Source organism: Giraffa tippelskirchi, chromosome 7 (genome assembly GCF_054371585.1).
Source record: "Giraffa tippelskirchi isolate mGirTip1 chromosome 7, T2T-mGirTip1v1.2.pri, whole genome shotgun sequence".
Taxonomy (NCBI): domain Eukaryota; kingdom Metazoa; phylum Chordata; class Mammalia; order Artiodactyla; family Giraffidae; genus Giraffa; species Giraffa tippelskirchi.
The window spans coordinates 160,374,753-160,399,049 of NC_137281.1; the positions used below are offsets into that span (position 1 = coordinate 160,374,753).

The 24,297-nt window shown below is 44.2% G+C and overlaps 1 protein-coding gene and 1 long non-coding RNA gene across 16 annotated transcripts in view; one reads left to right on the forward strand and one right to left on the reverse strand.

The window, feature by feature from the left end:
* EFCAB11 (EF-hand calcium binding domain 11) overlaps window positions 1-24,297 on the reverse strand; it is a 221,690-nt gene that overhangs the window by 73,896 nt on the left and 123,497 nt on the right. The window contains exon 6 of one of the 15 annotated variants that reach the window (XM_081510841.1): window positions 7,824-9,697. The exons of the other annotated variants lie outside the window; for them this stretch is intronic. Coding sequence (XP_081366967.1) covers window positions 9,646-9,697 — 52 coding nt within the window. The 3' untranslated portion in view covers window positions 7,824-9,645. Of the gene's footprint in view, window positions 1-7,823; window positions 9,698-24,297 lie in introns of those variants that run through there. 15 annotated transcript variants of the gene reach the window in all.
* LOC145513878 (uncharacterized) lies at window positions 685-22,968 on the forward strand. Its single transcript, XR_014059746.1, has 6 exons — window positions 685-862; window positions 7,014-7,057; window positions 16,560-16,719; window positions 17,884-17,940; window positions 21,187-21,368; window positions 21,803-22,968. It is a non-coding gene; the product is annotated as an uncharacterized LOC145513878 (long non-coding RNA).

Sequence of the window (24,297 nt, forward strand, 5' to 3'; positions counted from 1 at the left end):
AAACCAAAATAACTAGAAGGAAATAATAAATATAACAGCAAAAATCAATCAACTAGAAAATGAAGAATAATACAGAAAACAAATGACACCAAAGATGGTTCTTTAAGAAGATCAACAAAATTAATAAACCTCTAGCTAGACTGATGAGAGGGAAAAAAACCCCACAAATTACCTATATTTGGATTGAAAGTGATACAGATCTTAGTTATTAGAAATATTGTTAAGAGAATATCATGTATAATTTGTGCTAACAATTTTGAACTTATATGAAATGGATACATTTGCTTCACACTGAACATTTCTTCTAAAAAAGAGAACAAGAGAGCGGAAAGCACAATCAGAAGCGAATACAGAAAAATGTCCACATCTGTTAAACTGGGGTGATCGGTACGCGGGCGTTTGTCACGTTTTCTTCATGCTTGAAATGCTTCATAACTGAAATTATAATTAACTGAGGAAAAGTTATTTCTCGGGATCATTCAATCAACAAATACGCGTCGATCATCTACTCCGTGGTGCACCGCCGCGGTCCCGGGAATACGGCGGCCAGTCAGAGACGGGCTCCCCAGAGCAGCGCCGCCGGGGGCGGGGACGCACGAGGACACAGGCAGGAGGCGCGCGGAGACGGCGCGCGGCGGGACGAACGCGCCTGTGGTGGCGCGCTCGCTGAGGGAAGGGGCTGACGGGAAGCAGTCCCACGGCAGGGCCAGGGGACGTGACCTCCAGCAAGAGGACGCTGGAAACGTGGGAGCCCCAAAGCCAGGACGAGCCAGAAAGAGTAGAAGAGAAAGTGGTTTGAGAGGAGGCTGAAGCGGTTAGACGTTTCAGTACAACAGGATGTCACTGAAGAGCCGGTTTTAAGGCACGGGGGTCAGCAAATAGAAAATGGATCATCGGAAGGGGAGGCCGGAAGCTGGGAGCCCTTGCAGACTTGAAGGGAGCGAGGAGGGCGGGAGGCTGGGGCAGCGCCGATGGAGGGGCTGGCATCATTTGAGATTTGCCAGCTGTGACGTGAGCTGAGCGCTCAAAGGCTCGAGCTTGTCTCTCTTCCCTACAAACACGCATCCACGTAGAAACAGCCACCCCACTCCCACTCTCAGTCGTTGCGGTGACTACGATGACGGGCACACTCAGCAGCCTCGGTAGGCTCTCCGTCCCCGTCAGCCTCAGGGGGTGGTCTGAGTCATCACGGGTGACGACCACCCCTCCTCTCCCTGGCACCGCGTTCAGGGCCAGACACAGCCAGACTCTGGCCAGGCCGGCCGGGGCCACTTCCGGTACCAAGTACCTTATCAGCTGCGATGCGGTCAGGACATCAGAGAAGGCAGCAGGCATTTTAAAAGAGAGAATTTAACATAAGAAATAGGTGCTGGACGACTAAAACGCAAACGGGAAACAAGGCAGTTATTTTTTAAAAAAAGAAGAGGGTCGGAACCATCACCTCATGAAGCCTCGACCATCCTCAGGGCTGGAGAAGCAGAGGGGAGGGCCTGGGGTCACGAGGACCGAAAGGCTGGTGGCGGGGCCTGGAAGCCTGGAGCCCAGCCTCCAGGAGGCTGCAGCTGGGTCCCTGAGGGGTCCGGGGCGAGAAACAGCGGGGAAGTAGAACCACTGCCAGGCGATCCTCCGGGAACCCCAGGACCTGGGAGGAGGCAGGCAGAGGGAAGCCATGGATTCACCCTTCCCCAGCGCCTGCGGGAGAGTCAGGCGCCCTGCACGCACCAGGAGGGCGGCCCAGCGGAGCTGCTGAAGCAGAAATGGGGCTTTCGGGTTCTCGGCCCGGACTCGCCGCAGGGGTAGAGAAGGGTGGGTTTCAGGCTGAAAGACAGGAGCGTCACAGCCAACACGTGTTGCTATTGCCCACGGTGCTGTTTCATGGAACAGTTTTCTTCATTCTTGACGTGTACCTTCATGTAGATGTTTTCATTATCACCAGAGTCACTTTTAGAGACATTAACTCTGTTTTCCAGGGCACATCATTTTCATACCTGTGCGAGTTGTCTGGAATACAGGACTTGGTAAATTCCATGCTTCGTACTGACACTAGACATTCTTACCTGAAGCCACTTAGGATCTGTGTCAATTCCTAGGCAGGTTGATAAGAAGTCCAGGGTCCCCAAGGAGGAGAGAGGGGTCTGGAATTCGCAAGGAGGAGGAAAGAACAAGCATCTTTTTTTTTCCCTCTATGTTTTAGTCTTAGTCACAGAAAACGTTTTTTTCTTTAAGCCCAGGACTGATAATTACACAACAAACAACTCAGTTTAAACTCTGTACTAAGGATTATATAACAACAATGTATCCTGCTGGAGGACAGTTTCTCCTTCTTGAAAACCTTCTGACTAATCCTGCTATGGAAATCCTGCTATGCCCTGGAAAACAGAGTTAATGTCTCTAAAAGTGACTCTGGTGATAATGAAAACATTTACATGAAGACACACGTCAAGAATGAATAAAACTGTTCCATGAAACTGTTCCAAGAAGCGCGGCGGCTGCAACGGACAGTGCAGAAGCATGGCCGAGAGGAGCTACCCCACGTCCGAGGTCGGGGGCAGTGGCCGAGAGGAGCTACCCCGAGTCTGAGGTCAGGGGCGGCGGCCGAGAGGAGCTACCCCACGTCCAAGGAGCGGTGGCTGCGTGGGCAGAGGAGGGCCGAGAGGAGCCACTCCACTTTCAAGGTCAGGAGGGGCGGCTGTGAGGAGACACCCCTCCTCCAAGGTAAGGAGCAGGGGCTGCGCTTTGATGAAGCAGCCATGAAGAGATACCCCATGTCCAAGGTAAGAGAAACCCAAGTAAGATGGTAGGTGTTGCGAGAGGGCATCAGAGGGCAGACACACTGAAACCATAATCACAGAAAACTAGCCAATCTGATCAAACGGACCACAGCCTTGTCTAACTCAGTGAAACTAAGCCATGCCGTGTGGGGCCACCCAAGACGGATGAGTCATGGTGGAGAGGTCTGACAGAATGTGGTCCACTGGAGAAGGGAATGGCAAACCGCTTCAGTATTCTTGCCTTGAGAACCCCATGAACAGTATGAAAAGGCAAAAAGATAGGACACTGAAAGATGAATTCCCCAGGTCGGTAGGTGCCGAATATGCTACTGGAGATCAGTAGAGAAATTACTCCAGAAAGAATGAAGGGATGGAGCCAAAGCAAAAACAATACCCAGTTGTGGATGTGACTGGTGATAGAAGCAAGATTCGATGCTATAAAGAGCAATATTGCATAGGAACCTGGAATGTTAGGTCCATGAATCAAGGCAAATTGGAAGTGGTCAAACAGGAGATGGCAAGAGTGAACGTCGACATTCTAGGAATCAGAGAAATAGAATGGACTGGAATGGGTGAATTTAACTCAGATGACCATTATATCTACTACTGTGGGCAGGAATCCCTTAGAAGAAATGGAGTAGCCATCATGGTCAACAAAAGAGTCTGAAATGCAGTACTTGGATGCAATCTCAAAAACGATAGAATGATGTCTGTTCATTTGCAAGGCAAACCATTCAATATCAAGGTAATCCAAGTCTATGCCCCGACCAGTAATGCTGAAGAAGTTGAACTTGAACGGTTCTATGAAGACCTACAAGACCTTTTAGAACTATCACCCAAAAAAGATGTCCTTTTCATCAAATGGGACTGGAATGCCAAAGTAGGAAGTCAAGAAACACCTGGAGTAACAGGCAAATTTGGTCTTGGAGTACAGAATGAAGCAGGGCAAAGGCTAACAGAGTTTTGCCAAGAGAACGCACTGGTAATAGCAAACACCCTCTTCCAACAACACAAGAGAGGACTCTGATGACTCTACACATGGACATCACCACATGGTCAACACCGAAATCAGATTGATTATATTCTTTGCAGCCAAAGATGGAGAAGCTCTATACAGTCAGCAAAAACAAGACCGGGAGCAGATTGTGGCTCAGATCATGAACTCCTTATTGCCAAATTCAGACTTAAATTGAAGAAAGTAGGGAAAACCCCTAGACCATTTAGGTACGACCTAAATCAAATCCCTTATGATTATACAGTGGAAGTGAGAAATAGATTTAAGGGACTAGATCTGATAGACAGAGTGCCTGATGAACTATGGACAGGGGTTTGTGACATTGTACAGGAGACAGGGATCAAACCATCCCATGGAAAGGAAATGCAAAAAAGCCAAATGGCTGTCTGAGGAGGCCTTACAGATAGCTGGGAAGAGAAGAGAAGTGAAAAGCAAAGGAGAAAAGGAAAGATATTTCCCATTTGAATGCAGAGTTCCAAAGAATAGCAAGGAGAGATAAGAAAGCCTTCCTCAGTGATCAATGCAAAGAAATAGAGGAAAACAACAGAATGGGAAAGACTAGAGATCTCTTCAAGAAAATCAGAGATACCAAGGGAATATTTCATGCAAAGATAGGCTCAATAAAAGACAGAAATGGTATGGACCTTACAGAAGCAGAAGATATTAAGAGGTGGCAAGAATACACAGAAGAAATGTACAAAAAAGATCTTCACGACCCAGATAATCACAAAGGTATGATCACTCACCTAGAGCCAGACATCCTGGAATGTGAAGTCAAGTGGGCCTTAGGAAGCATCACTATGAACAAAGCTAGTGGAGGTGATGGAATTCCAGTTGAGCTATTTCAAATCGTAAAAGATGATGCTGTGAAAGTGCTGCACTCAATATGCCAGCAAATTTGGAAAACTCAGCTGTGGCCATAAGACTGGAAAAGGTCAGTTTTCATCCCAATCCCAAAGAAAGGCAATGCCAAAGAATGCTCAAACTACCGCACAATTGTACTCATCTCACATGCTAGTAAAGTAGTGCTCAAAATTCTTCAAGCCAGGTTCAGCAGTACATGAACCATGAACTTCCAGATGTTCAAGCTGGTTTTAGAAAAGGCAGAGGAACCAGAGATCAAATTGCCAAAATCTGCTGGATCATCAAAAAAGAGAGTTCCAGAAAAACATCTATTTCTGCTTTATTGACTATGCCAAAGCCTTTGACTGTGTGGATCACAAGAAACTGTGGAAAATTCTGAAAGAGATGGGAATACCAGACCACCTGACCTGTCTCTTGAGAAACCTGTATACAGGTCAGGAAGCAACAGTGAGAACTGGACATGGAACAACAGACTGGTTCCAAATAGGAAAAGGAGTATGTCAAGGCTGTATATTGTCACCCTGCTTATTTAACTTACATGCAGAGTACATCATGAGAAATGCTGGGCTGGAAGAAACACAAGCTGGAATCAAGATTGCTGGGAGAAATATCAATAACTTCAGATATGCACATGACACCACCCTTATGGCGGAAAGTGAAGAAGAACTAAAAAGCCTCTTGGTGAAAGTGAGAGAGGAGAGTGAAAAAGTTGGCTTAAAGATCAACGTTCAGAAAACTAAGATCATGGCATCTGGTCCCATCACTTCATGGGAAATAGATGGGGAAACAGTGGAAACAGTGTGAGACTTTATTTTTTTGGGCTCCAAAGTCACTGCTGATAGTGATTGCAGCCATGAAATTAAAAGATGCTTACTCCTTGGAAGGAAAGTTATGGCCAACCTAGACAGCATATTCAAAAGCAGAGACATTACTTTGCCAACAAAGGTACATCTAGTGAAGGCTATGGTTTTTCCAGTGGGCATGTATGGATGTGAGAGTTGGACTATAAAGAAAGCTGAGTGCTGAAGAATTGATGCTTTTGAACTGTGGTGTGGGAGAAGACTCTTGAGAGTCTCTTGGACTGCAAGGAGATCCAACCAGTCCATCCTAAAGGAGATCAGTCCTGGGTGTTCATTGGAAGGTCTGATGTTGAAGCTGAAACTCTAATACTTTGGCCACCTCATGCGAAGAGCTGACTCATTGGAAAAGACCCAATGCTGGGAAAGATTGAGGGCAGGAGAAGGGGATGACAGGGGATGAGATGCTTGGATGGCATCACCGACTCGATAGACATGAGTTTGGGTAAACTCCGGGAGTTGGTGATGGATAGGGAGGCCTGGCGTGCTGCGGTTCACGGGGTCGCAAAGAGTCAGACACGACTGAGCAACTGAACTAAACTGAATCCTGCTATCTTAGAATATATATTATGGGAGTGGGTCTGGTAAGATCTTTCTGTTGTTAGTTTTAATCCTGTCATCTTAAAATGTAAATTGTGAGAGTGGGTCTAGTAAGATCTTTACAATCTTGTATGACTTCCCTGGTGGCTCAAATGGTAAAGAGTCTGTCTACAATGTGGGAGACCTTGGTTCAATCCCTGGGTGGGGACGATCTCCTGGAGAAGGAAATGGCAACCCACTCTAGTATTCTTGCCTGGAAAATCCTGTGGACAGAGGAGCCTGGTAGGCTACAGGCCATGGGGTCGCAAAGAGTAGGACACGACTGAGTGACTTCACTTTCACTTTACAACCTTGAGACATTCTTTTGATTTATTGTAATAAACAATTTAAAAAGTATATAACTCCCTTTAAATAAAACTCTGCTACACAAAAGCCTGGTCCCTCCCTGGTCTTGAAGCTAAATCTTCGAAGATCACGAATCCAATATCATTCACCATAGCTATCGTATCTATTTGCATAACATTATAAAATGTATGTTTTGGGTTTCTTTTTCATTCACTCTAAGATATATATATATTTATGACCACTAATAAATGAGATGTATATTTATGATCACTAATAAGGAAATAAAGAGCCTCTTGATGAGGGTGAAAGAGGAGAGTGAAAAAGCTGGCTTGAAACTCAACATTCAAAAAACTAGTATCATGGTATCTGACCCCATTACTTCATGACAAGTGAGTGAAGTCGCTCAGTCATGGACGACTCTTTGAGACCCCACGGACTATACAGTCCATGGAATTCTCCAGGCCAGAATACTGGAGTGGGTTGCCTTTTCCTTCTCCAAGGGATTTTCCCAACCCAGGGACTGAACCCAGATCTCCCGCATTGCAGGCAGATTCTTTACCAGCTGAGCCACCAGGGAAGCTCAAGAATACTGAAGTGGGTACCCAATCCTTTCTCTAGCAGATCTTCCTGACCCAGGAATCGAACCGGAGTCTCCTGCATTTCAGGTAGATTCTTTACCAACTGAACTATCAGGGGAGCCGATGACATGGCATGGATGGCTTCATGACAAACAGAGGGAAAACAGTGGAAGCAGTGAAAGATTTTCTTTTCTTGGGCTCCAAAGTCACGGCAGATAGTGACTGTTTTAAAAAATGCTCGCTCCTTGGAAAGAAAGCTATGACAACCCTAGACAGCATATTAAAAAACAGAGACGTCACTTTGCTGACAAAGGTCCATGTAGTCAAAGCTATGACTTTTCCAGTAGTCATGTATGGATATGAGAGTTGGACCATAAAGAAGACAGAGCACCAAAGAATTGATGCTTTTGAACTGTGGTGCTGGAGAAGACTCTTGAGAGACCCTTGGACAGCAAGGAGATCCAACCAGTCCATCCTAAAGGAAATCAATCCTGAATATTCATTGGAAGGACTGATGCTGAAGCTGAAGCTCCAATACTTTGGCCACCTGATGTGAAGAGCTGACTCACTGGAAAAGACCCTGATGCTGGGAAAGATTGAACGCAGGAGGAGAAGGGGACGACAGAGGATGAGACGGTTGGATGGCATCACCGACTCTATGGAGGACAGAGGAGCCTAGTGTGCTGTAGTCCATGAGGTCACAAAGAGTTGGACATGACTTCGTGACTGACCACTACCAACAACAATGTGTAACCACTTACTAGATTGCTTTTAAAATGATCTTTAAAGGCTTGTTTGCAATGATAGCCAACATTTGCAATTATGAGTGAATAACACCAGGCAAGAGGCTGGATTTGCGTGAAATTTCCTTTCTCTTTTATTTACCAATTTCTTTAGGTGACTTCTGTAAGCAACAAAATCTTCCACTGACTGAGGCTACTTTGGGCCCAACATTCTTTTCTGGTTCAAGGTAAAGTAAGTGAGAACATATCTGATAGTTTGAGAGACTTTGTAAGAGAACTAATTATTTTCAGAGGGTATGTTTTCATGAAAAGCCTCATTTTTCTATTAAGTCCCCTAAGGCAGTACTGCTTAAATTCTCTTTGGTAAAGGACCACTTTCAAAAAATTTTCCAGTTGTGTTGCAAACAGATACTTAGTAAAACTTAATAAAAATGAATCACTGGAAAAGTGAAATAAAAAGTCATGCAAGATAAAAACCGCAATTTTGTATTCCTAGTTCAACCAACAGGAAATTATATTGCAATAAATCGTACTAAAGTAAACAAAAGGAAAAAGGACTATGAAAATTGTATGCTGTTTGTTCATTGAAAGTATGCATGTAGGCAACTAATACCTAGGATCACTATTACGCTTGTAACTCTTCATTTTCAGGGGGAAAAATGAATTCCCGTGTTAAATGTCTTTAGGTTCACTGTGAATGAACAAAGAGTACAGAAATACTGTGGCAGAGCTGGTGAAGAATCCTGCCAATGCAGGAGACGCTAGAGAGACCCGATCTCTGGGTCGGGAAGATCCCCTGGAGTAGGAAATGGCAACCTACTCCAGTATTCTTGCCTGGAAAATTCCATGGACAGAGGAGCCTGGCGGGTTACAGTCCACGGGATCGCAGAGAGTTGAGGACGACTGAGCGCACACACAATAAAAATTTTAATGTGGCAAATTGACTTGCTTCTTGCTTGATAATTTTTCTAACCTGAGTAGGTTTGCCAGCAAGGCTACTTATAGGGGATCGAGTACATCTAAACTATTTCTAAGTTTTATTTTCATAATAATAGTATGATGGTGATAATAAGAATAGGAAAGAAACTAGTCTCACAGAATGAAACAGAAGAGGTTTTAGAGCAATTTCACCCAGCTCAGTTTGTTCAGTTTAAAGTTTTATCTAAAATGGAGAAAGTGCTACTATATTTTCAGAGTTCTTTAAATCCTTCAACAGAAGCCAGCTCTAGCAGTATATCTTGTTAGTTATGATTAAATTTAAGTTATCTTTTGATGAAAGAAATGGATTCTGGATCCATGAATTTTTAAGGCATAGATCTTCTTTTGGTGGAAAATAACATTCAAAATGCCTTATCAAACCTTAAGGTGTTCTGTGATAGCTTTTCACAGATGTGCAGTACTGAGATCATCACCTGCATCATTGATCATTGCTAAATTATGGAACATGTGTCATAATGATCTGTAGAAACTCTGTTCTTCCAAGCTCCTAGCTTTCGTTTTTTGCCCTTTGATCTTATCAGCCACTGATAAACATGTTTCTTCTTTGCATGGAAGTACTAAGATCGTTAAAAACACTGAAGGTATTAGACACATAAGCAATCCTGCTTGTCCATTTCATATCTTCAACAAGCCAGGACCAAACTGTCTTCTGATTTTACAGAAATGTATAGAGTTCTTCTGTAGATCGAACATTCTCAAACAATTGTCCTCTTGATCATTCTGATACCTCAGCATGTAGCAACAGCTGTTCATGGTCTGCTTCCACATTATCAAGTAACACAGAATAATTCAGAATTTAACACAGCAGCCTTTACCTAATCGTGATCTTTAGGACCGCACTAAGCCCCTGGTTTAGTTCCACCAACATTTCTTTTCATGGCAAGACTTTCTCATGAGAGAGATGATCTATCAATTTACATTCTGGTGCAGCCTCTAAATCAGGGTGACGTCTTCAGGATGCTTTCTGCACCACTGGAACCTGCTCCTACACAAAATGTAAACTCCAGTCAACATTTGTCGACAATGTAATCCCTCATCTATACAGTTCACACTGCATTGTTTGTCAGCGACAAAGCTGAAAAAAGAAATTCGTCCTTCATATCACCGTCATGTTCAAACTGCACGTAAACAGCAATGAGTGAAATGATCGTGCTACCATGAGAAAACACATTGCTGACCTGAACTGCTCCATCAGTTAGTCCTCTGCACCATTAGCTGCTTCCAGAATAGGCTGAGCTGTGGGGGTTCTGGAAGCAGTACTTGAGCTACCCTCTGTGTTAGGGATTTGCCCAACATTCCTAGCAGATACCTTTGAAACCATCTTTCACCAATGTCTCACCAACTGTATATGGATTTTAGTTGTGGCGAGCTGAAATGCTACTTATTAAGCCTGTAAAGCCCTCATGTTTACATGTGAAACACTGAACATCTGTTTCAATCAGCTTTCTAATCCAATATCCTTTTGTTCAAAAAATTCTCATGGTTTAGAACTGAATTTTTTTGGATGCCATTAAAGAAATATTTTTGTGTCATTGTGGATTCTACCACCCTATACCTTTTGATGGTTCCACGGCTTCATAGCCAGTATGTCTCTACAAATCACTAAGCATTATGCTTTCAGGATGTCAACATCAGTGACAGCTATAAACTGAACTCGATGTGTGAGGGATCGCAGTTCCGAAGAGAGCAAACATGGACTCTTGTCTCTGTTTCTCCAAGATCACTTCCACCTGCACCTTTTGGGTTACTCTTGCCACATTCGGAAACAGCAAGGATTTTCTCACCAGAAACCAGCCAAACAAAAGAAACTCCAGGGAGGCTTGTTTTACCTTCTGTAAACCAAGGGTGAAAATGACCAACATACATCTTATTTCCTTAATTAACTAATAATCTGAAATAATAAAAATGAAAATTTTGATTAAATATGAAAACTTGTAAGGCATAAAAAGAAAGGCTTACACTTCCACAGATCTTTAGATACTCTGACAGTACAGCTGATAAATCAGAAACAATCATACACGGTACCACGGTCCTACTGCACAGGGTTATTTACTACATAGCTTGCACCACGTGTGACTCACTATTTGAGCCTGCCGGAACTGAGGTGGTCTACACACTCCAGTGTTCTTGCCTGGAGAATCCCAGGGACAGGGGAGCCTGGAGGGCTGCCGTCTATGGGGTCGCACAGAGTCGGACACGACTGAAGCGACTTAGCAGCAGCAGCAGCAGCACACCCTGTTCAGTGAGACGAGTCTGCCATAGTGAACATGGCATCGTGACAATTTCAACCCGCTCTAAAAGCTTCTGACTTCCCAGGTGGCGCTACTGGTCAAGAATCCGCCTGCCAGTGCAGGAGATGCCAGAGACACGGGTCCAGTCTCTGGGTCGGGAAGATCCCCTGGAGGAGGAAACGGCAACCCGCTCCAGGATTCTTGCCTGGAGAATGAATCCCATGGACAGGGGAGCCCCGAGGGCTGCGGTCCACGGGGACGCAAAGAGTTGGATACTCCTGAGCCTGCACACACAAGGCACAGCAGCACAGAAGCTTCTGGCGCCTCCTCTAGTGTGCACGCCTAACTCAGCATGGACCAGCACCGCCTCCTCTAGTGTGCACGCCTAACTCAGCACGGACCAGCACCGCCTCCTCTAGTGTGCACGCCTAACTCAGCACGGACCAGCACCGCCTCCTCTAGTGTGCACACCTAACTCAGCACGGACCAGCACCGCCTCCTCTAGTGTGCACACCTAACTCAGCATGGACCAGCACCGCTTCCTCTAGTGTGCACACCTAACCCAGCACGGACCACCACCACCTCCTCTAGTGTGCACGCCTAACTCAGCATGGACCAGCACTGCCTCCTCTAGTGTGCACACCTAACTCAGCATGGACCAGCACCGATCCGCCGACCACACTTAGAATAGCACGGCCATAAGGTACTATGAATACGGAACCAATACTATTCGCTGATTCGGGGTAAGGGAAAGGAAAGCAAGTAAAAGGAAGGCAGGCTTCAAGGAAGACACTTGGGCGACTTTTAACTGGGGTCCAAGGATGGAGAGTGATGCCACTTAAGGAAACAGGAGGCAGAAATCTGTTTGACTATGTGAAGTTCGGGAGGCCAGCAGTTACCCAAGCAGAGACGCTAAGTGTGGATGAGTCGGGGCCTTAGGGAGAGATCTGGTTTGCTGGAAATCACCGGCGTTTGGATGTTGCATCTTGGCATAAGATCGCCTAAGGAGAACACGTGGCCAGAGAAGCAGGTCGGGAGCGAGGCATGAGCTCTCCAACGTGCAGAGGAGGGCAGAGGAGGGGAGGGAGTCGGGCAGGACAGGCTCCGGTAGCGTCTCTGACGTGCGTTCAGGGATCCACAGGGAGCACGGGGGAGGAGAGAGCCCCGATTCACAAGCTCCGGCACAGAGCACTGCCTATGGGAGCACTTAATAGACAAGCTCTGGGGGACTTCCCTGGTGGTCCAGCCTGCCCTCCAATGCAGGGGACGCAGCTTCAATCCCTGGTCAGGAAACTGAGATGCCACACTGCCACAGGGCAACTCAGCCCGACCCAGAACAAGGGCCAGTGCTGTTGTAATAAGAAATTAATGAATAAAAAGATTATGGTGAATCATTTAAATAAATAAATAGGTAAGCAAGGGATGAATGAATGAAAGACACGATAGCCCTGAATATTTGTGTATCTATTATCCTAGTACTGAAATCTGGAGCCACATTAGTTTTATAAACTGCCCAGTGATGATCTTACGAGTGGCTTACTCCATCAAACAAATAACAGTTCTCTGGATGAACAGAGCTCTTAAATGTTTGTGCACCGTGAACCCTTGTGGCAGTTTGATAAAGACTCTAATTTTAAATGCATAAAATGAAGCCAATTATAATGAAATAGATATGAGTATTAAAAAAACAAATTAGCAAGAAGGTACTATAGGTGCTTCTTTGTTAACACATTAAATAACAAGATCTGAGGGAGAAGGTGAGGGTGGGACGTTCTGGGAGAATAGCATTGAAACATGTATATTATCATATGTGAAACAGAACACCATTCCATGTTCGATGCATGTGACAAGGGCTCAGGGCCGGGGCAATGGGATGATCCAGAAGGATGGGATGGGGAGGGAGGTGGGTGGGGGGTCCAGGAAGGGGAACACATGTAAACCCATGGCTGATTCATGTCAATGTATGGCAAAAACTTACCATATTGTAAAGTAATTAGCCCCCAACTAAAATAAATAAATTTATAAAAAAAAAAAAAAAAAAAAAAAAAAAGAAAAGCAAAAAAAAAAAAAAAATAACAAGATCTAGTGGGAAGACGAATACTCAGTGGTGGGAAGAGGAAAGGGAGGATCCAAGAAGGAGGAGTCACTGTGATTCCAAAGCAGCAAAAAAAGATGCTAAATATCCATCAGAGATCTACACGGATCCCAGATGAAAAATCCTTGCAAGATTTCGTTCACTTGTACCCTCACCACCACATTCAGGTGAAGTTCTATTTTTTAAACAATAAAAATCATATAGTATACCAAACAATGGGCTTCCCAAGTGGCTCAGTGGTTAAGAATCTGCCTGCCGTTTCAGAGACTCAGGAGACGGGGATTCAATCCCTGGGTCGGGACGATCCCCTGGAGGAGGAAAAGGCAACCTGCTCCAGTGTTCTTGCCTGGGAAATCCATGGGCAGAGGAGGCTTGCGGGCTACAGTCCATGGGGTCACATAGAGACGGACACGACTGAGCGCCTTTGGCACACACACAGGTCGAGAAGAGACTTGAGAGCAGAAGCGTGGAGCCGAGCTGGCGCGGACACAGTGGACACGGAGAAACAGAAAGGAACCCGGGTGCCCCCAAGGCTTTGGGCGTGAGCGACAGGAAGGAGGGAGCGCCGCAAGGGCGGAGTTTGGGGAGTGAAGATGGAAAATCTTAGGGGAAGATGAATCTTAAGAAGAAATTTATATATATATATATAATACACTATATAATTATATTCAATAGATTCAATACAATTATATATATATTATATTATATTATATATAAAAAGTATAAAATATATTTTAATTATATAGTGTATATAATTATATATAATATATATTATTTATATAATTATATATACTATATATTATAATTATTATATATTAATTATATAAATATACTATATAAATATAAAATTTTAATGTTTTATTTAATTATATAATTTATAAGATTTATTTGTATTAAATTTACATAATATTTAATATTTAGTGTTTAATAATTAATATTTATTACTTTATATTTATTTATATTTTATAAATAAAACATAAAAACTATAAAAAATTATCAAATTTTATAAATTTTTAAAATTAAAATCTATATTTATTAATATTAATTATTTACAATAATTTATATTAGAATTTAATAATTAATAATACTTAATATTATATTAAATATATAATTATATTATATAATATATATGAGATATATGATATATAATATAAATATTAATATCAATATAAATATATAAATATATATTATATATTATGTATATAAATATATGTTTTTATATTATTATATTATAATATAATAATATATCTATAATTAAATATGTAATAGATAATATATAACATATATAAACTATAATATATATTATATAACTATGTATTATATACATGTTATTATATATAACATATATAATATATAAATATATTATATATATTATGTATTTAATATATTAATATATTTTATGCAGAGAAATTTCTCTGCACAGAATATATTAATATAATATTAAAATATATAATATATAATATATATTATATATATTGTATATATATTATACTTAATATATATTATATATTGTATATACAATATATACTTAATATATACTATATATTGTATATATAGTATATATTACATATATTATATAATTTATTTTGTTATATATGTAATATATATTTTATATATATACTATATATTATATATATAATATATATATTTGGATATAATTTGCAAATACATTGAATTGGATATATATAATTTGGATTGGATATATATAATTGGATATATATTGAATTGTATATATATAATTGGATATATATATAATTGGATACATAAAATTGGATATATATTTGGATATATATAATTCGGATTATAATTCAGATATATAATTTGGATATATATTTTATATAATATTCAGTTCAGTTTAGGCACTCAGTCGTGCCTGACTCCTTGCGACCCCATAAATCGCAGCACGCCAGGCCTCCCTGTCCATCACCAAGTCCTGGAGTTTACCTAAACCCATGTCCAGCAAGTCAGTGGTTCCATCCAACCATCTCATCCTCTGTTGTCCCCTTCTCCTCCTGCCCCCAATCCTTCCCAGCATTCGGGTCTTTTCCAATGAGTCAGCTCTTTGCATCAGGTGGCCAAAGTATTGGAGTTTCAGCTTCAACATCAGTCCTTCCAATGAACACCCGGGACTGATCTCCTTTAGGATGGACTGGTTGGATCTCCTTGCAGTCCAAGGGACTCTCAAGAGTCTTCTCCAACACCACAGCTCAAAAGCATCAATTCTTCGGTGCTCAGCTTTCTTTATAGTCCAACTCTCACATCCATACATGACCACTGGAAAAACCATAGTCTTGACTAGATGGACCTTTGTTGGCAAAGTAATGTCTCTGCTTTTTAATATGCTGTCTAGGTTGGTCATAACTTTCCTTCCAAGGAGTAAGCGTCTTTTAATTTCATGGCGGCAATCACCATCTGCATATATAATATATAATATTATATAATATTTTATAATATATAATATAATATATATTATATGTAATAAATTATATATAATATATATATTGATGCAGCATTTCAACTATTATATATTGATAGACTGTTGAACGAACAGCAATTAAAAAGAATGAGGTCTAATCATACTGTACCATATGCAGAATGGCATGCAGCATTTTAATAATATTGTACAGACACATAATCTATGTCTGTCAGTCTATGCATGTACATGTTCCTTTATATGCTCAGAAAAAAATCTGGATGAATACACACCAAACAGCTAATAATATTTATCTGGGGAATGAGATTGGCAGAGGAGAGGATGAAAGAAACATTTTACTTTATTTATTCCTATATTGTTGGCAATTTCAAATGAAGAACATGTATTATACACTTAATATAAAAACTAAAAAAATTTGAAAACTTAAAAAAAATGTTTTAAATGATGCTTGGTAAGCAAACATGTGAGCAAACACTCTCAACTCCAGGCACATTTCCTGATTGTTTTTTGTTTGTTTGTCAATTTTATTGAAGTATGATTGATAATATCGTGTGAATTTCTTCTGTATAGCCAAGTGACTCAGATATACATGTAGAGTGTATTTCATATTCTTTTCTATTATGGTTTGTCACAGGATACCGAATACAGTTCCCTTTGTTGCTTATCCATCCTATATGTAACAGCTTGCCTCTGCTAATCCCCAACTCCCAACCCTTGTTTCCTGACACCCCACCCTCCACCCTTGGGGACCACAAGTCTGTTCTCTGTATCTGTTAGTCTGTTTTTGTTTCACAGATACGCTGATTGGTATCAAATTTTAGATTCCACACATAAATGATATCATATGGTATTTGTCTTTCTCTTTCTCACTTACTTTGCTTAACATGATCATCTCTAGGTCTATTCCTGTTGCTGCAAATGGCATTACTTCATTCTCTTTGATGGCTGACAATATTCCATTGTGTAAACACATATACATACACACACCCCCACACACAGTATATATACACCACGTTTTCTTTATGCATTCATCTGTTGATGGACATTCGTTATTCCTTGAAATGAGGTAGAAACTTTGCGCCTGCAGCTCTCGGCTGAAGCAGCAGTAGTCTGCGATACGGGGTGGATGGAAGTGGGAAGCAAAGCGTGTGGAACGAGGAGGAGAGGAGAGAAGACAGGAGCGGCACATTCAGAGGTCCGACACTCAAGCTGGGGCAGCACTCCATCTCTGGACCTGTTCACGTTTGGTGAGCACGTGTTTTTCAGTTATTTAAACACGGATGCCTTTAGGTAACTTGGGAGCTCTCCAGTTTGCCACCAGCCCCGCCACCCCCTACGACCTCCCCACCCAGCGAGAGCCATACATTTCCGTTACTGCAGGCAACAACCTTCCCAGCCCTGTGCTGACATGCCTTGGGCTCTCACTCTGGGCTCGGTACTGCCCTCGATTCTGCCTTCTGCTCTACTGGGCACACAGGTTAACGTCAAAAGATTGAACGCGTTAACAATGTTTTCTACAAAATCTGCACCTGTCTCATCTGTCTCTCTTTTAGCCATATTCATTTTTGGACATGTCAATAAAAATTAAAGTGGCCATAAGATTACTGTTTTAGTTCATACTTGTGTTGTAAAAACACGAACTGTACAAATCAGCAGGCAATGAACCCTGACTTCTGATTTAATTTTGGCAAGTCCTTCTTTTCCTGGACTGGTAAGGGTTTCCCTCTGCTTAAGTAGAGAGTAGCACAAAGACGTGAAAATGAAAGTAGCACAAAGACAATATAACCCAAATCACCACTAAAATGACTGCACCAAGGACAGATGGAATCCTAACACATCCGCCTACGCCCAGTAGGGCCTGCTAGCAAGCACATTCTGAAGGTGGGGAAAAGGAACCTTGGCAGGTAAAGGCCAAATAAAGTAAAAAGTAAACTCAGCATCTCTTTCACCAAGCATCCGGCCATACATTAAATAATATCCATTCTAAGATGACTTTAAGCGGCTGTTAACATGATTATTTGGGGATGAATGATGAATGAATAAACAAATAAATGCTCAACATGTGGCAGCTCTTTATCTCGATGAAAAGAGAGCCCTAAATAGTTCTCCGTGGAATTCTGTTTTTCAAAGTGGGTGGTTTCAAGATCTAATTATGACCCTGAGGCTGATGTCTGGCCCTTGAGTTTGGAACATGGAGCTAAGAGAACCTCTACAATGAGTCATGGAAGAGAAAAGATCATACAGTTTAATCACATGTCTCTAGGGGGAAAAAGAACAATTTTGAAAATGTTCTGTTTCTAATAATCATGGAACATACATCACCTTTTAAGATCTGTTTCTCAGAAGAGCAGAAATCATTTAGTCTAGGAAAACAGTGTGGCTTAATTATTATTATTTTTTTTCTTTTCTAGATTCTCTGCCAAGACTACAGAGCAAAATGAAAAGACAGTACGGGAGACAGCTGCTAAGTAATCTCTTTGTTGTATTTCTAATAAGATAGTGACATCATTTCTGTTGCTAACATATAGCTGTATTAGGTCTGAAATAAGCTATTATGGCTTTTTCCCCTCGGTGGATTCCAGCTGCAGTAAGTAATACATCATTTATAATTGGACATGGTTATCCCTCCAACTAACATGGACTGGAATGGGTGAATTTAACTCAGATGACCATTATATCTACTACTGTGGGCAAGAATCCCTTAGAAGAAATGGAGTAGCCATCATGGTCAACAGAAGAGTCCAAAATGCAGTACTTGGATGCAATCTCAAAAACGACAGAATGATCTCTGTTCATTTCCAAGGCAAACCATTCAATATCACGGTAATCCAAGTCTATGCCCCAACCAGTAATGCCGAAGAAGCTGAAGTTGAACGGTTCTATGAAGACCTACAAGACCTTTTAGAACTAACACCCAAAAAAGATGTCCTTTTCATTATAGGGGACTGGAATGCAAAAGTAGGAAGTCAAGAAACACCTGGCGTAACAGGCAAGTTTGGCCTTGGAGTACAGAATGAAGCACGGCAAAGGCTAATAGAGTTTTGCCATGAGAACGCATTGGTAATAGCAAACATCCTATTCCAACAACACAAGAGAAGACTCTACACGTGGACATCACCAGATGGTCAACACCGAAATCAGATTGATTATATTCTTTGCAGCCAAAGATGGAGAAGCTCTATACAGTCAGCAAAAACAAGACCAGGAGCAGACTGTGGCTCGGATCATGAACTGCTTATTGCCAAATTCAGACTTAAATTGAAGAAAGTAGGGAAAACCACTAGACCATTCAGGTATGACCTAGATCAAATCCCTTATGAGTATACCATGGAACTGACAAATAGATTTAAGGGTCTAGACCTGATAGACAGAGTGCCTGATGAACTACGGACAGAGGTTCGTGACATTGTACAGGAGACAGGGATCAAGAAAATCCCCATGGAAAAGAAATGCAAAAAAGCAAAATGGCTGTCTGAGGAGGCCTTACAGATAGCTGGGAAGAGAAGAGAAGTGAAAAGCAAAGGAGAAAAGGAAAGATATTCCCATCTCAATGCAGAGTTCCAAAGAATAGCAAGGAGAGATAAGAAAGCCTTCCTCAGCGATCAGTGCAAAGAAATAGAGGAAAACAACAGAATGGGAAAGACTAGAGATCTCTTCAAGAAAATTAGAGATACCAAAGGAACATTTCATGCAAAGATGGGCTCAATAAAGGACAGAAATGGTATGGACCTAACAGAAGCAGAAGATATTAAGAAGAGGTGGCAAGAATACACAGAAGAACTGTACAAAAAAGATCTTCACGACCCAGATAATCACAATGGTGTGATCACTCACCTAGAGCCAGACATCCTGGAATGTGAAGTCAAGTGGGCCTTAGAAAGCACCACTATGAACAAAGCTAGTGGAGGTGATGGAATTCCAGTTGAGCTATTTCAAATCCTCAAAGGTGATGCTGTGAAAGTGCTGCACTCGATATGCCAGCAAATTTGGAAAACTCAGCTGTGGCCACAGGACTGGAAGAGGTCAGTCTTCATTCCAATCCCAAAGAAAGGCAATGCCAAAGAATGCTCAAACTACCGCACAATTGCACTCATCTCACATGCTAGTAAAGTAATGCTCAAAATTCTCCAAGCCAGGCTTCAGCAATATGTGAACCATGAACTTCCAGATGTTGAAGCTGGTTTTAGAAAAGGCAGAGGAACCAGAGATCAAATTGCCAACATCCGCTGGATCATCGAAAAAACAAGAGAGTTCCAGAAAAACATCTATTTCTGCTTTATTGACTATGCCAAAGCCTTTGACTGTGTGGATCACAAGAAACTGTGGAAAATTCTGAAAGAGATGGGAATACCAGACCATCTGACCTGTCTCTTGAGAAACCTGTATGCAGGTAAGGAAGCAACAGTTAGAACTGGACATGGAACAACAGACTGGTTCCAAATAGGAAAAGGAGTACGTCAAGGCTGTATATTGTCACCCTGCTTATTTAACTTATATGCAGCGTACATCGTGAGAAACGCTGGGCTGGAAGAAACACAAGCTGGAATCAAGATTGCCGGGAGAAATATCAATAACCTCAGATATGTGGATGACACCACCCTTATGGCAGAAAGTGAAGAACTAAAGAGCCTCTTGATGAAGGTGAAAGAGGAGAGTGAAAAAGTTGGCTTAAAGCTCAGCATTCAGAAAACTAAGATCATGGCATCTGGTCCCATCGCTTCATGGGAAATAGATGGGGAAACAGTGGAAACAGTGTCAGACTTTATTTTTGGGGGCTCCAAAATCACTGCTGATGGTGACTGCAGCCATGAAATTAAAAGACGCTTACTCCTTGGAAGGAAGGTTATGGCCAACCTAGATAGCATATTTAAAAGCAGAGACATTACTTTGCCAACAAAAGTCCGTCCAGTCAAGGCTATGGTTTTTCCAGTGGTCATGTATGGATGTGAGAGTTGGACGGTGAAGAAAGCTGAGCGCCGCAGAATTGATCCTTTTGAACTGTGGTGTTGGAGAAGACTCTTGAGAGTCCCTTGGACTGCAAGGAGATCCAATCAATCCATCCTAAAAGAGATCAATCCTGGGTGTTCATTGGAAGGTCTGATGTTGAAGCTGAACCTCCAATACTTTGGCCACCTCATGCGAAGGGTTGACTCATTGGAAAAGACCCTGATGCTGGGAAGGATTGGGGGCAGGAGGAGAAGGGGACGACAGAGGATGAGATGGTTGGATGGCATCACCGACTCGATGGACATGGGTTTGGGTAGACTCCGGGAGTTGGTGATGGACAGAGAGGCCTGGCGTGCTGCAATTCATGGGGTCGCAAAGAGTCGGACACGACTGAGCGACTGAACTGAACTGAACTGATCCCTCCCAAAAAAGTTTGCTCCTTCTTCCTTATACCCTTGAGCACCTTGCTTGAATTTGAAGCCACTGCTTGATTTGCATGCATGATTGTGTGCTCACTCGCTTCCAACGTGTCTGACTCTTTGCGACCCTGTGGACTGTAGCCCGCCAGGCTCCTCTGTCCATGGGATTCTTCAGGCAAGAATCCTGGAGTGGGTTGCCATGTCCTTCTCCTGGGGATCTTCCCAAGCCAGGGATTGAACTCACGTCTCCTATATTGCAGGCAGATTCTTTACCTGCTGAGCCACTGGGGAAGCCCCCTTGATTTGCATACATAATTTGATATTGATTGAGCATCTTCCTCCAGCCAGTGCTGAGAGTTTAAAGAGCGAGAAGAGAAGCAGCGGAGGGCAGAACTCTGAGGAAGACAACGTGGAAGGGAAGGAGACTCAGACAGTTGGCCAGAAAAGCAGGAAGAGCGCGGACCTCAAGGGCAAAGAGCACGTTTGGAAAGAGAGCTCATTCGTGTCAAATACTGAGCGGAAGGACGCAGGTACCCATTCGCTTAGCAACAGAGGGGACGCGGACCCTGGTCCGAGCGGCTTCAGCGGAGTTACTGGGGCAGAAGTAAGACCACAGTGGGTGAGAGATTTGGACATGAGAGGCAGAGGAGTGACTGCAGCTTAAATGCACAGCGTTAGACAAAGGAGGTCACTGACCCTCTTAGGTCCCCAGGAAGCGGAAAGGAGAAGAATCCGACATGAGGTGGATGGATCTCCTGCGGCCGGGGACGGCAGGGGCGGGGGGAGGCAGCCCCCTTCCCTCTGAGGCAGGAGGAGCGGGTCCTGGCGGCAGGTCGGAGTTATGGGTGGAAAAAGTTAGCTATTACCCTCCATGCTCATCCTCACAGCCGTCATCACCTAGAGAGTAAAGCTGCAGAGGGAGACGGGAAGTAAGATGCTGCTTTGGTGATTTCTATTCTCTTAGAGAAACGGGAAGCAAGGCTGTTCGCTGAGAGTGACCGTGAAGAGAGGTGGAGGTCTGAAAATGTTTCCAGGGGAACAGGAGGAAGCTGGTGGTCCCGAGGTCAGGCGGGAACGTCTACTGCTCGCCCGGCTCCCCGGGCAGGCCGTCACCAAGCTGGGCACGAGGCAGGAAGATGGAGCCCAGGACCGCAGGATCCAGAGCAGACCGGGGCGGGGAGCCGGGCAGTCCGGGAAGGACCCAGGAGAAGGACCGGAGGCCTTGGAGGAGAAGACGTCAGGGGCGACGGGACCAGCACTGGAGCCCGGCCGAAGGGCACCCGCCCTGGGCGCTGAACTCTCGCGTGCTGGGCTCTGACCCTTGTCCCTGAAAGGAGCGGGTGGGGCCAGGCCTCCATCCCCCGCCGTCCGCCTTGCAGAGCACCTTGCCGGGGCCCGGGCCCGAGGCTCCCCACCGAAGCACACTCTCTGCCTGGGCCGCCCTCCTCCTGAGGCCCCCCCAAAGGGTGGCCGTGGGGGGCCGTGCGGATTCCCGTCCCAGGGAAGGGCTGGCTGTGCACACGCGGCCTGCGGGGCTGCCTCTCAGGGGCAGGGCCGCGCTTCCCCCGCCACGGCCCCCGGAGCCCACGCGTCCCTTTGCCTCTCTGGGTCCCTCTTAAAGCATACTGGTCCGGCGTTCTCTGGTGGCCCAGGACCACCTGCCGACGCAGGGGACCCGGACTTGATCTCTGGTCCGAGAAGCTTCCGTATGCGCGGAGCCTCCAAGCTGTGCGGCAGCGCTACCAGAGGCCACGCACCCCGCGCCCGCGCTCTGCGACAGGGGAGCCGCCACTCACTGCAGAGCGAAGACCCAGCACACCCGGAAACAAAACCAAGGAAGACAAAACCTTCAAAACATAAAGCGTGTTTGTCAAGGCAGGAGGATAAAGCATCCCTGATCGAACAGTCTACCGTGATCAGGAACTTCCGTGTCTAGAGAGAGATGGCACGTGGGCTGCTGCCTGCGCCTGCCCCGGCCCTGCACGTGTTCGGGCCGCGCCTGAGGAAGAGGGCCAGCGGGGAACGCGCTGGAGAAGGGGCTGCGGGGTCCTGGGTCCACACGGCAACACTGCCAGAAGGTCCGTCTTCGGCCACGTAGAGAAATAATGGATAAAACACGTTTAAAAATCATACAGGTCTGCACTATTTATTCTCTCCTGCACATCCCCCAGTCCATCCCCTCCCTTGCTCCGTGCCCCTGGGGACCACACTACCTGAACCCCCAGCTGGTGCCTCCCAGCGCGGCCTGGCCAACAGCAGCTACCAGCAAGAGACAGGAGGAGGGGAGAGGGTGGGGCATAACTTTCCTGCTCTCCCGCCCCAGGTCTTCCCCCCGGTATCGGCTACTTCCGTCCAAACTCCGCACCTTCCACAGCTCCAAGGGACTCTGCCCTCCAATAATACCATTCCCGCCTTTGTCCTTTCACACTGGGAGCAGTGACAGCTTCCTGGTCTCTGACACCTCAAATGACCTTGATGGACTCCTTTTTGCTGTTGTTCAGTCACCCAGTCGTGTCCGACTCTTTGCGACGCCATGGACTGCAGCACACCAGACCTCCCTGTCCTTCACCATCTCCCAGAGTTTGCCCAAGTTCACGTTCATTGCATCAGTGATGCCGTCCAGCCATCTCATCCTCTGATGCCCTCTTCTCCTTCTGCCCTCCATCTTTCCCAGCATCAGGGACTTTTCCAGTGAGTCATCTGTTCACATCAGATGACCAAAATACTGGAGCTTCAGCTTCAGCATCAGTCCTGCCAGTGAATATTCAGGGTTGATCTCCCTTTAGACTGACTGGTTTGATCTCCTTGCTGTCCCAGGGGCCTTCAGGAGTCTTTTCCAGGACCACAGTTCGAAGGCATCAATTCTTTGGTGCTCTGCCTTCTTTATGGTCCAGGTCTCACAATCATATGTGACCACTGGGAAGACCATAGCCTTGACTATGCGGCCCTTTGTCAGCAGAGTCCTTATTCCTGCCTATACTTCTGTAAAGTTACTTCATTAAAATCTCTTGAGTTTCAGTATCTGAGTGATACTCTGTTTTTTTGCTGGAGCCTTCAAAGATTGAAACCATTTTCAAAAATAAGATGAGAAAGTCTCTGAACAGAAAAGTGTCATCGCCCACTGTGCTAAGTGATGACGAAGACTGTGGCCCTCGTCAGGACGCGCTGGAGGCAGGTGCCAGAAAGACTGCAGGGGTCTGCGGTTTCTGTGTCTGCAAGGGACGGAAGGCGCCCCACAAATATTGGGGGTGGGGGGAGCGCAGTTCCATTTCTGCAGTTAGGGTCAAGACCCCAAATCACCCGAGACCAGGAATGAAGATAAGACACGTCCACATGACTAGCACCTGAGCTTGCATTACCCGTGGGCACATGTCCACTTCCCTGCAGTAGGCCTCCCAAACCATGCTTACTTAATGTATGACATCGCAGAGCTAAGGAGCTCACAGGGCTGGGACTGAG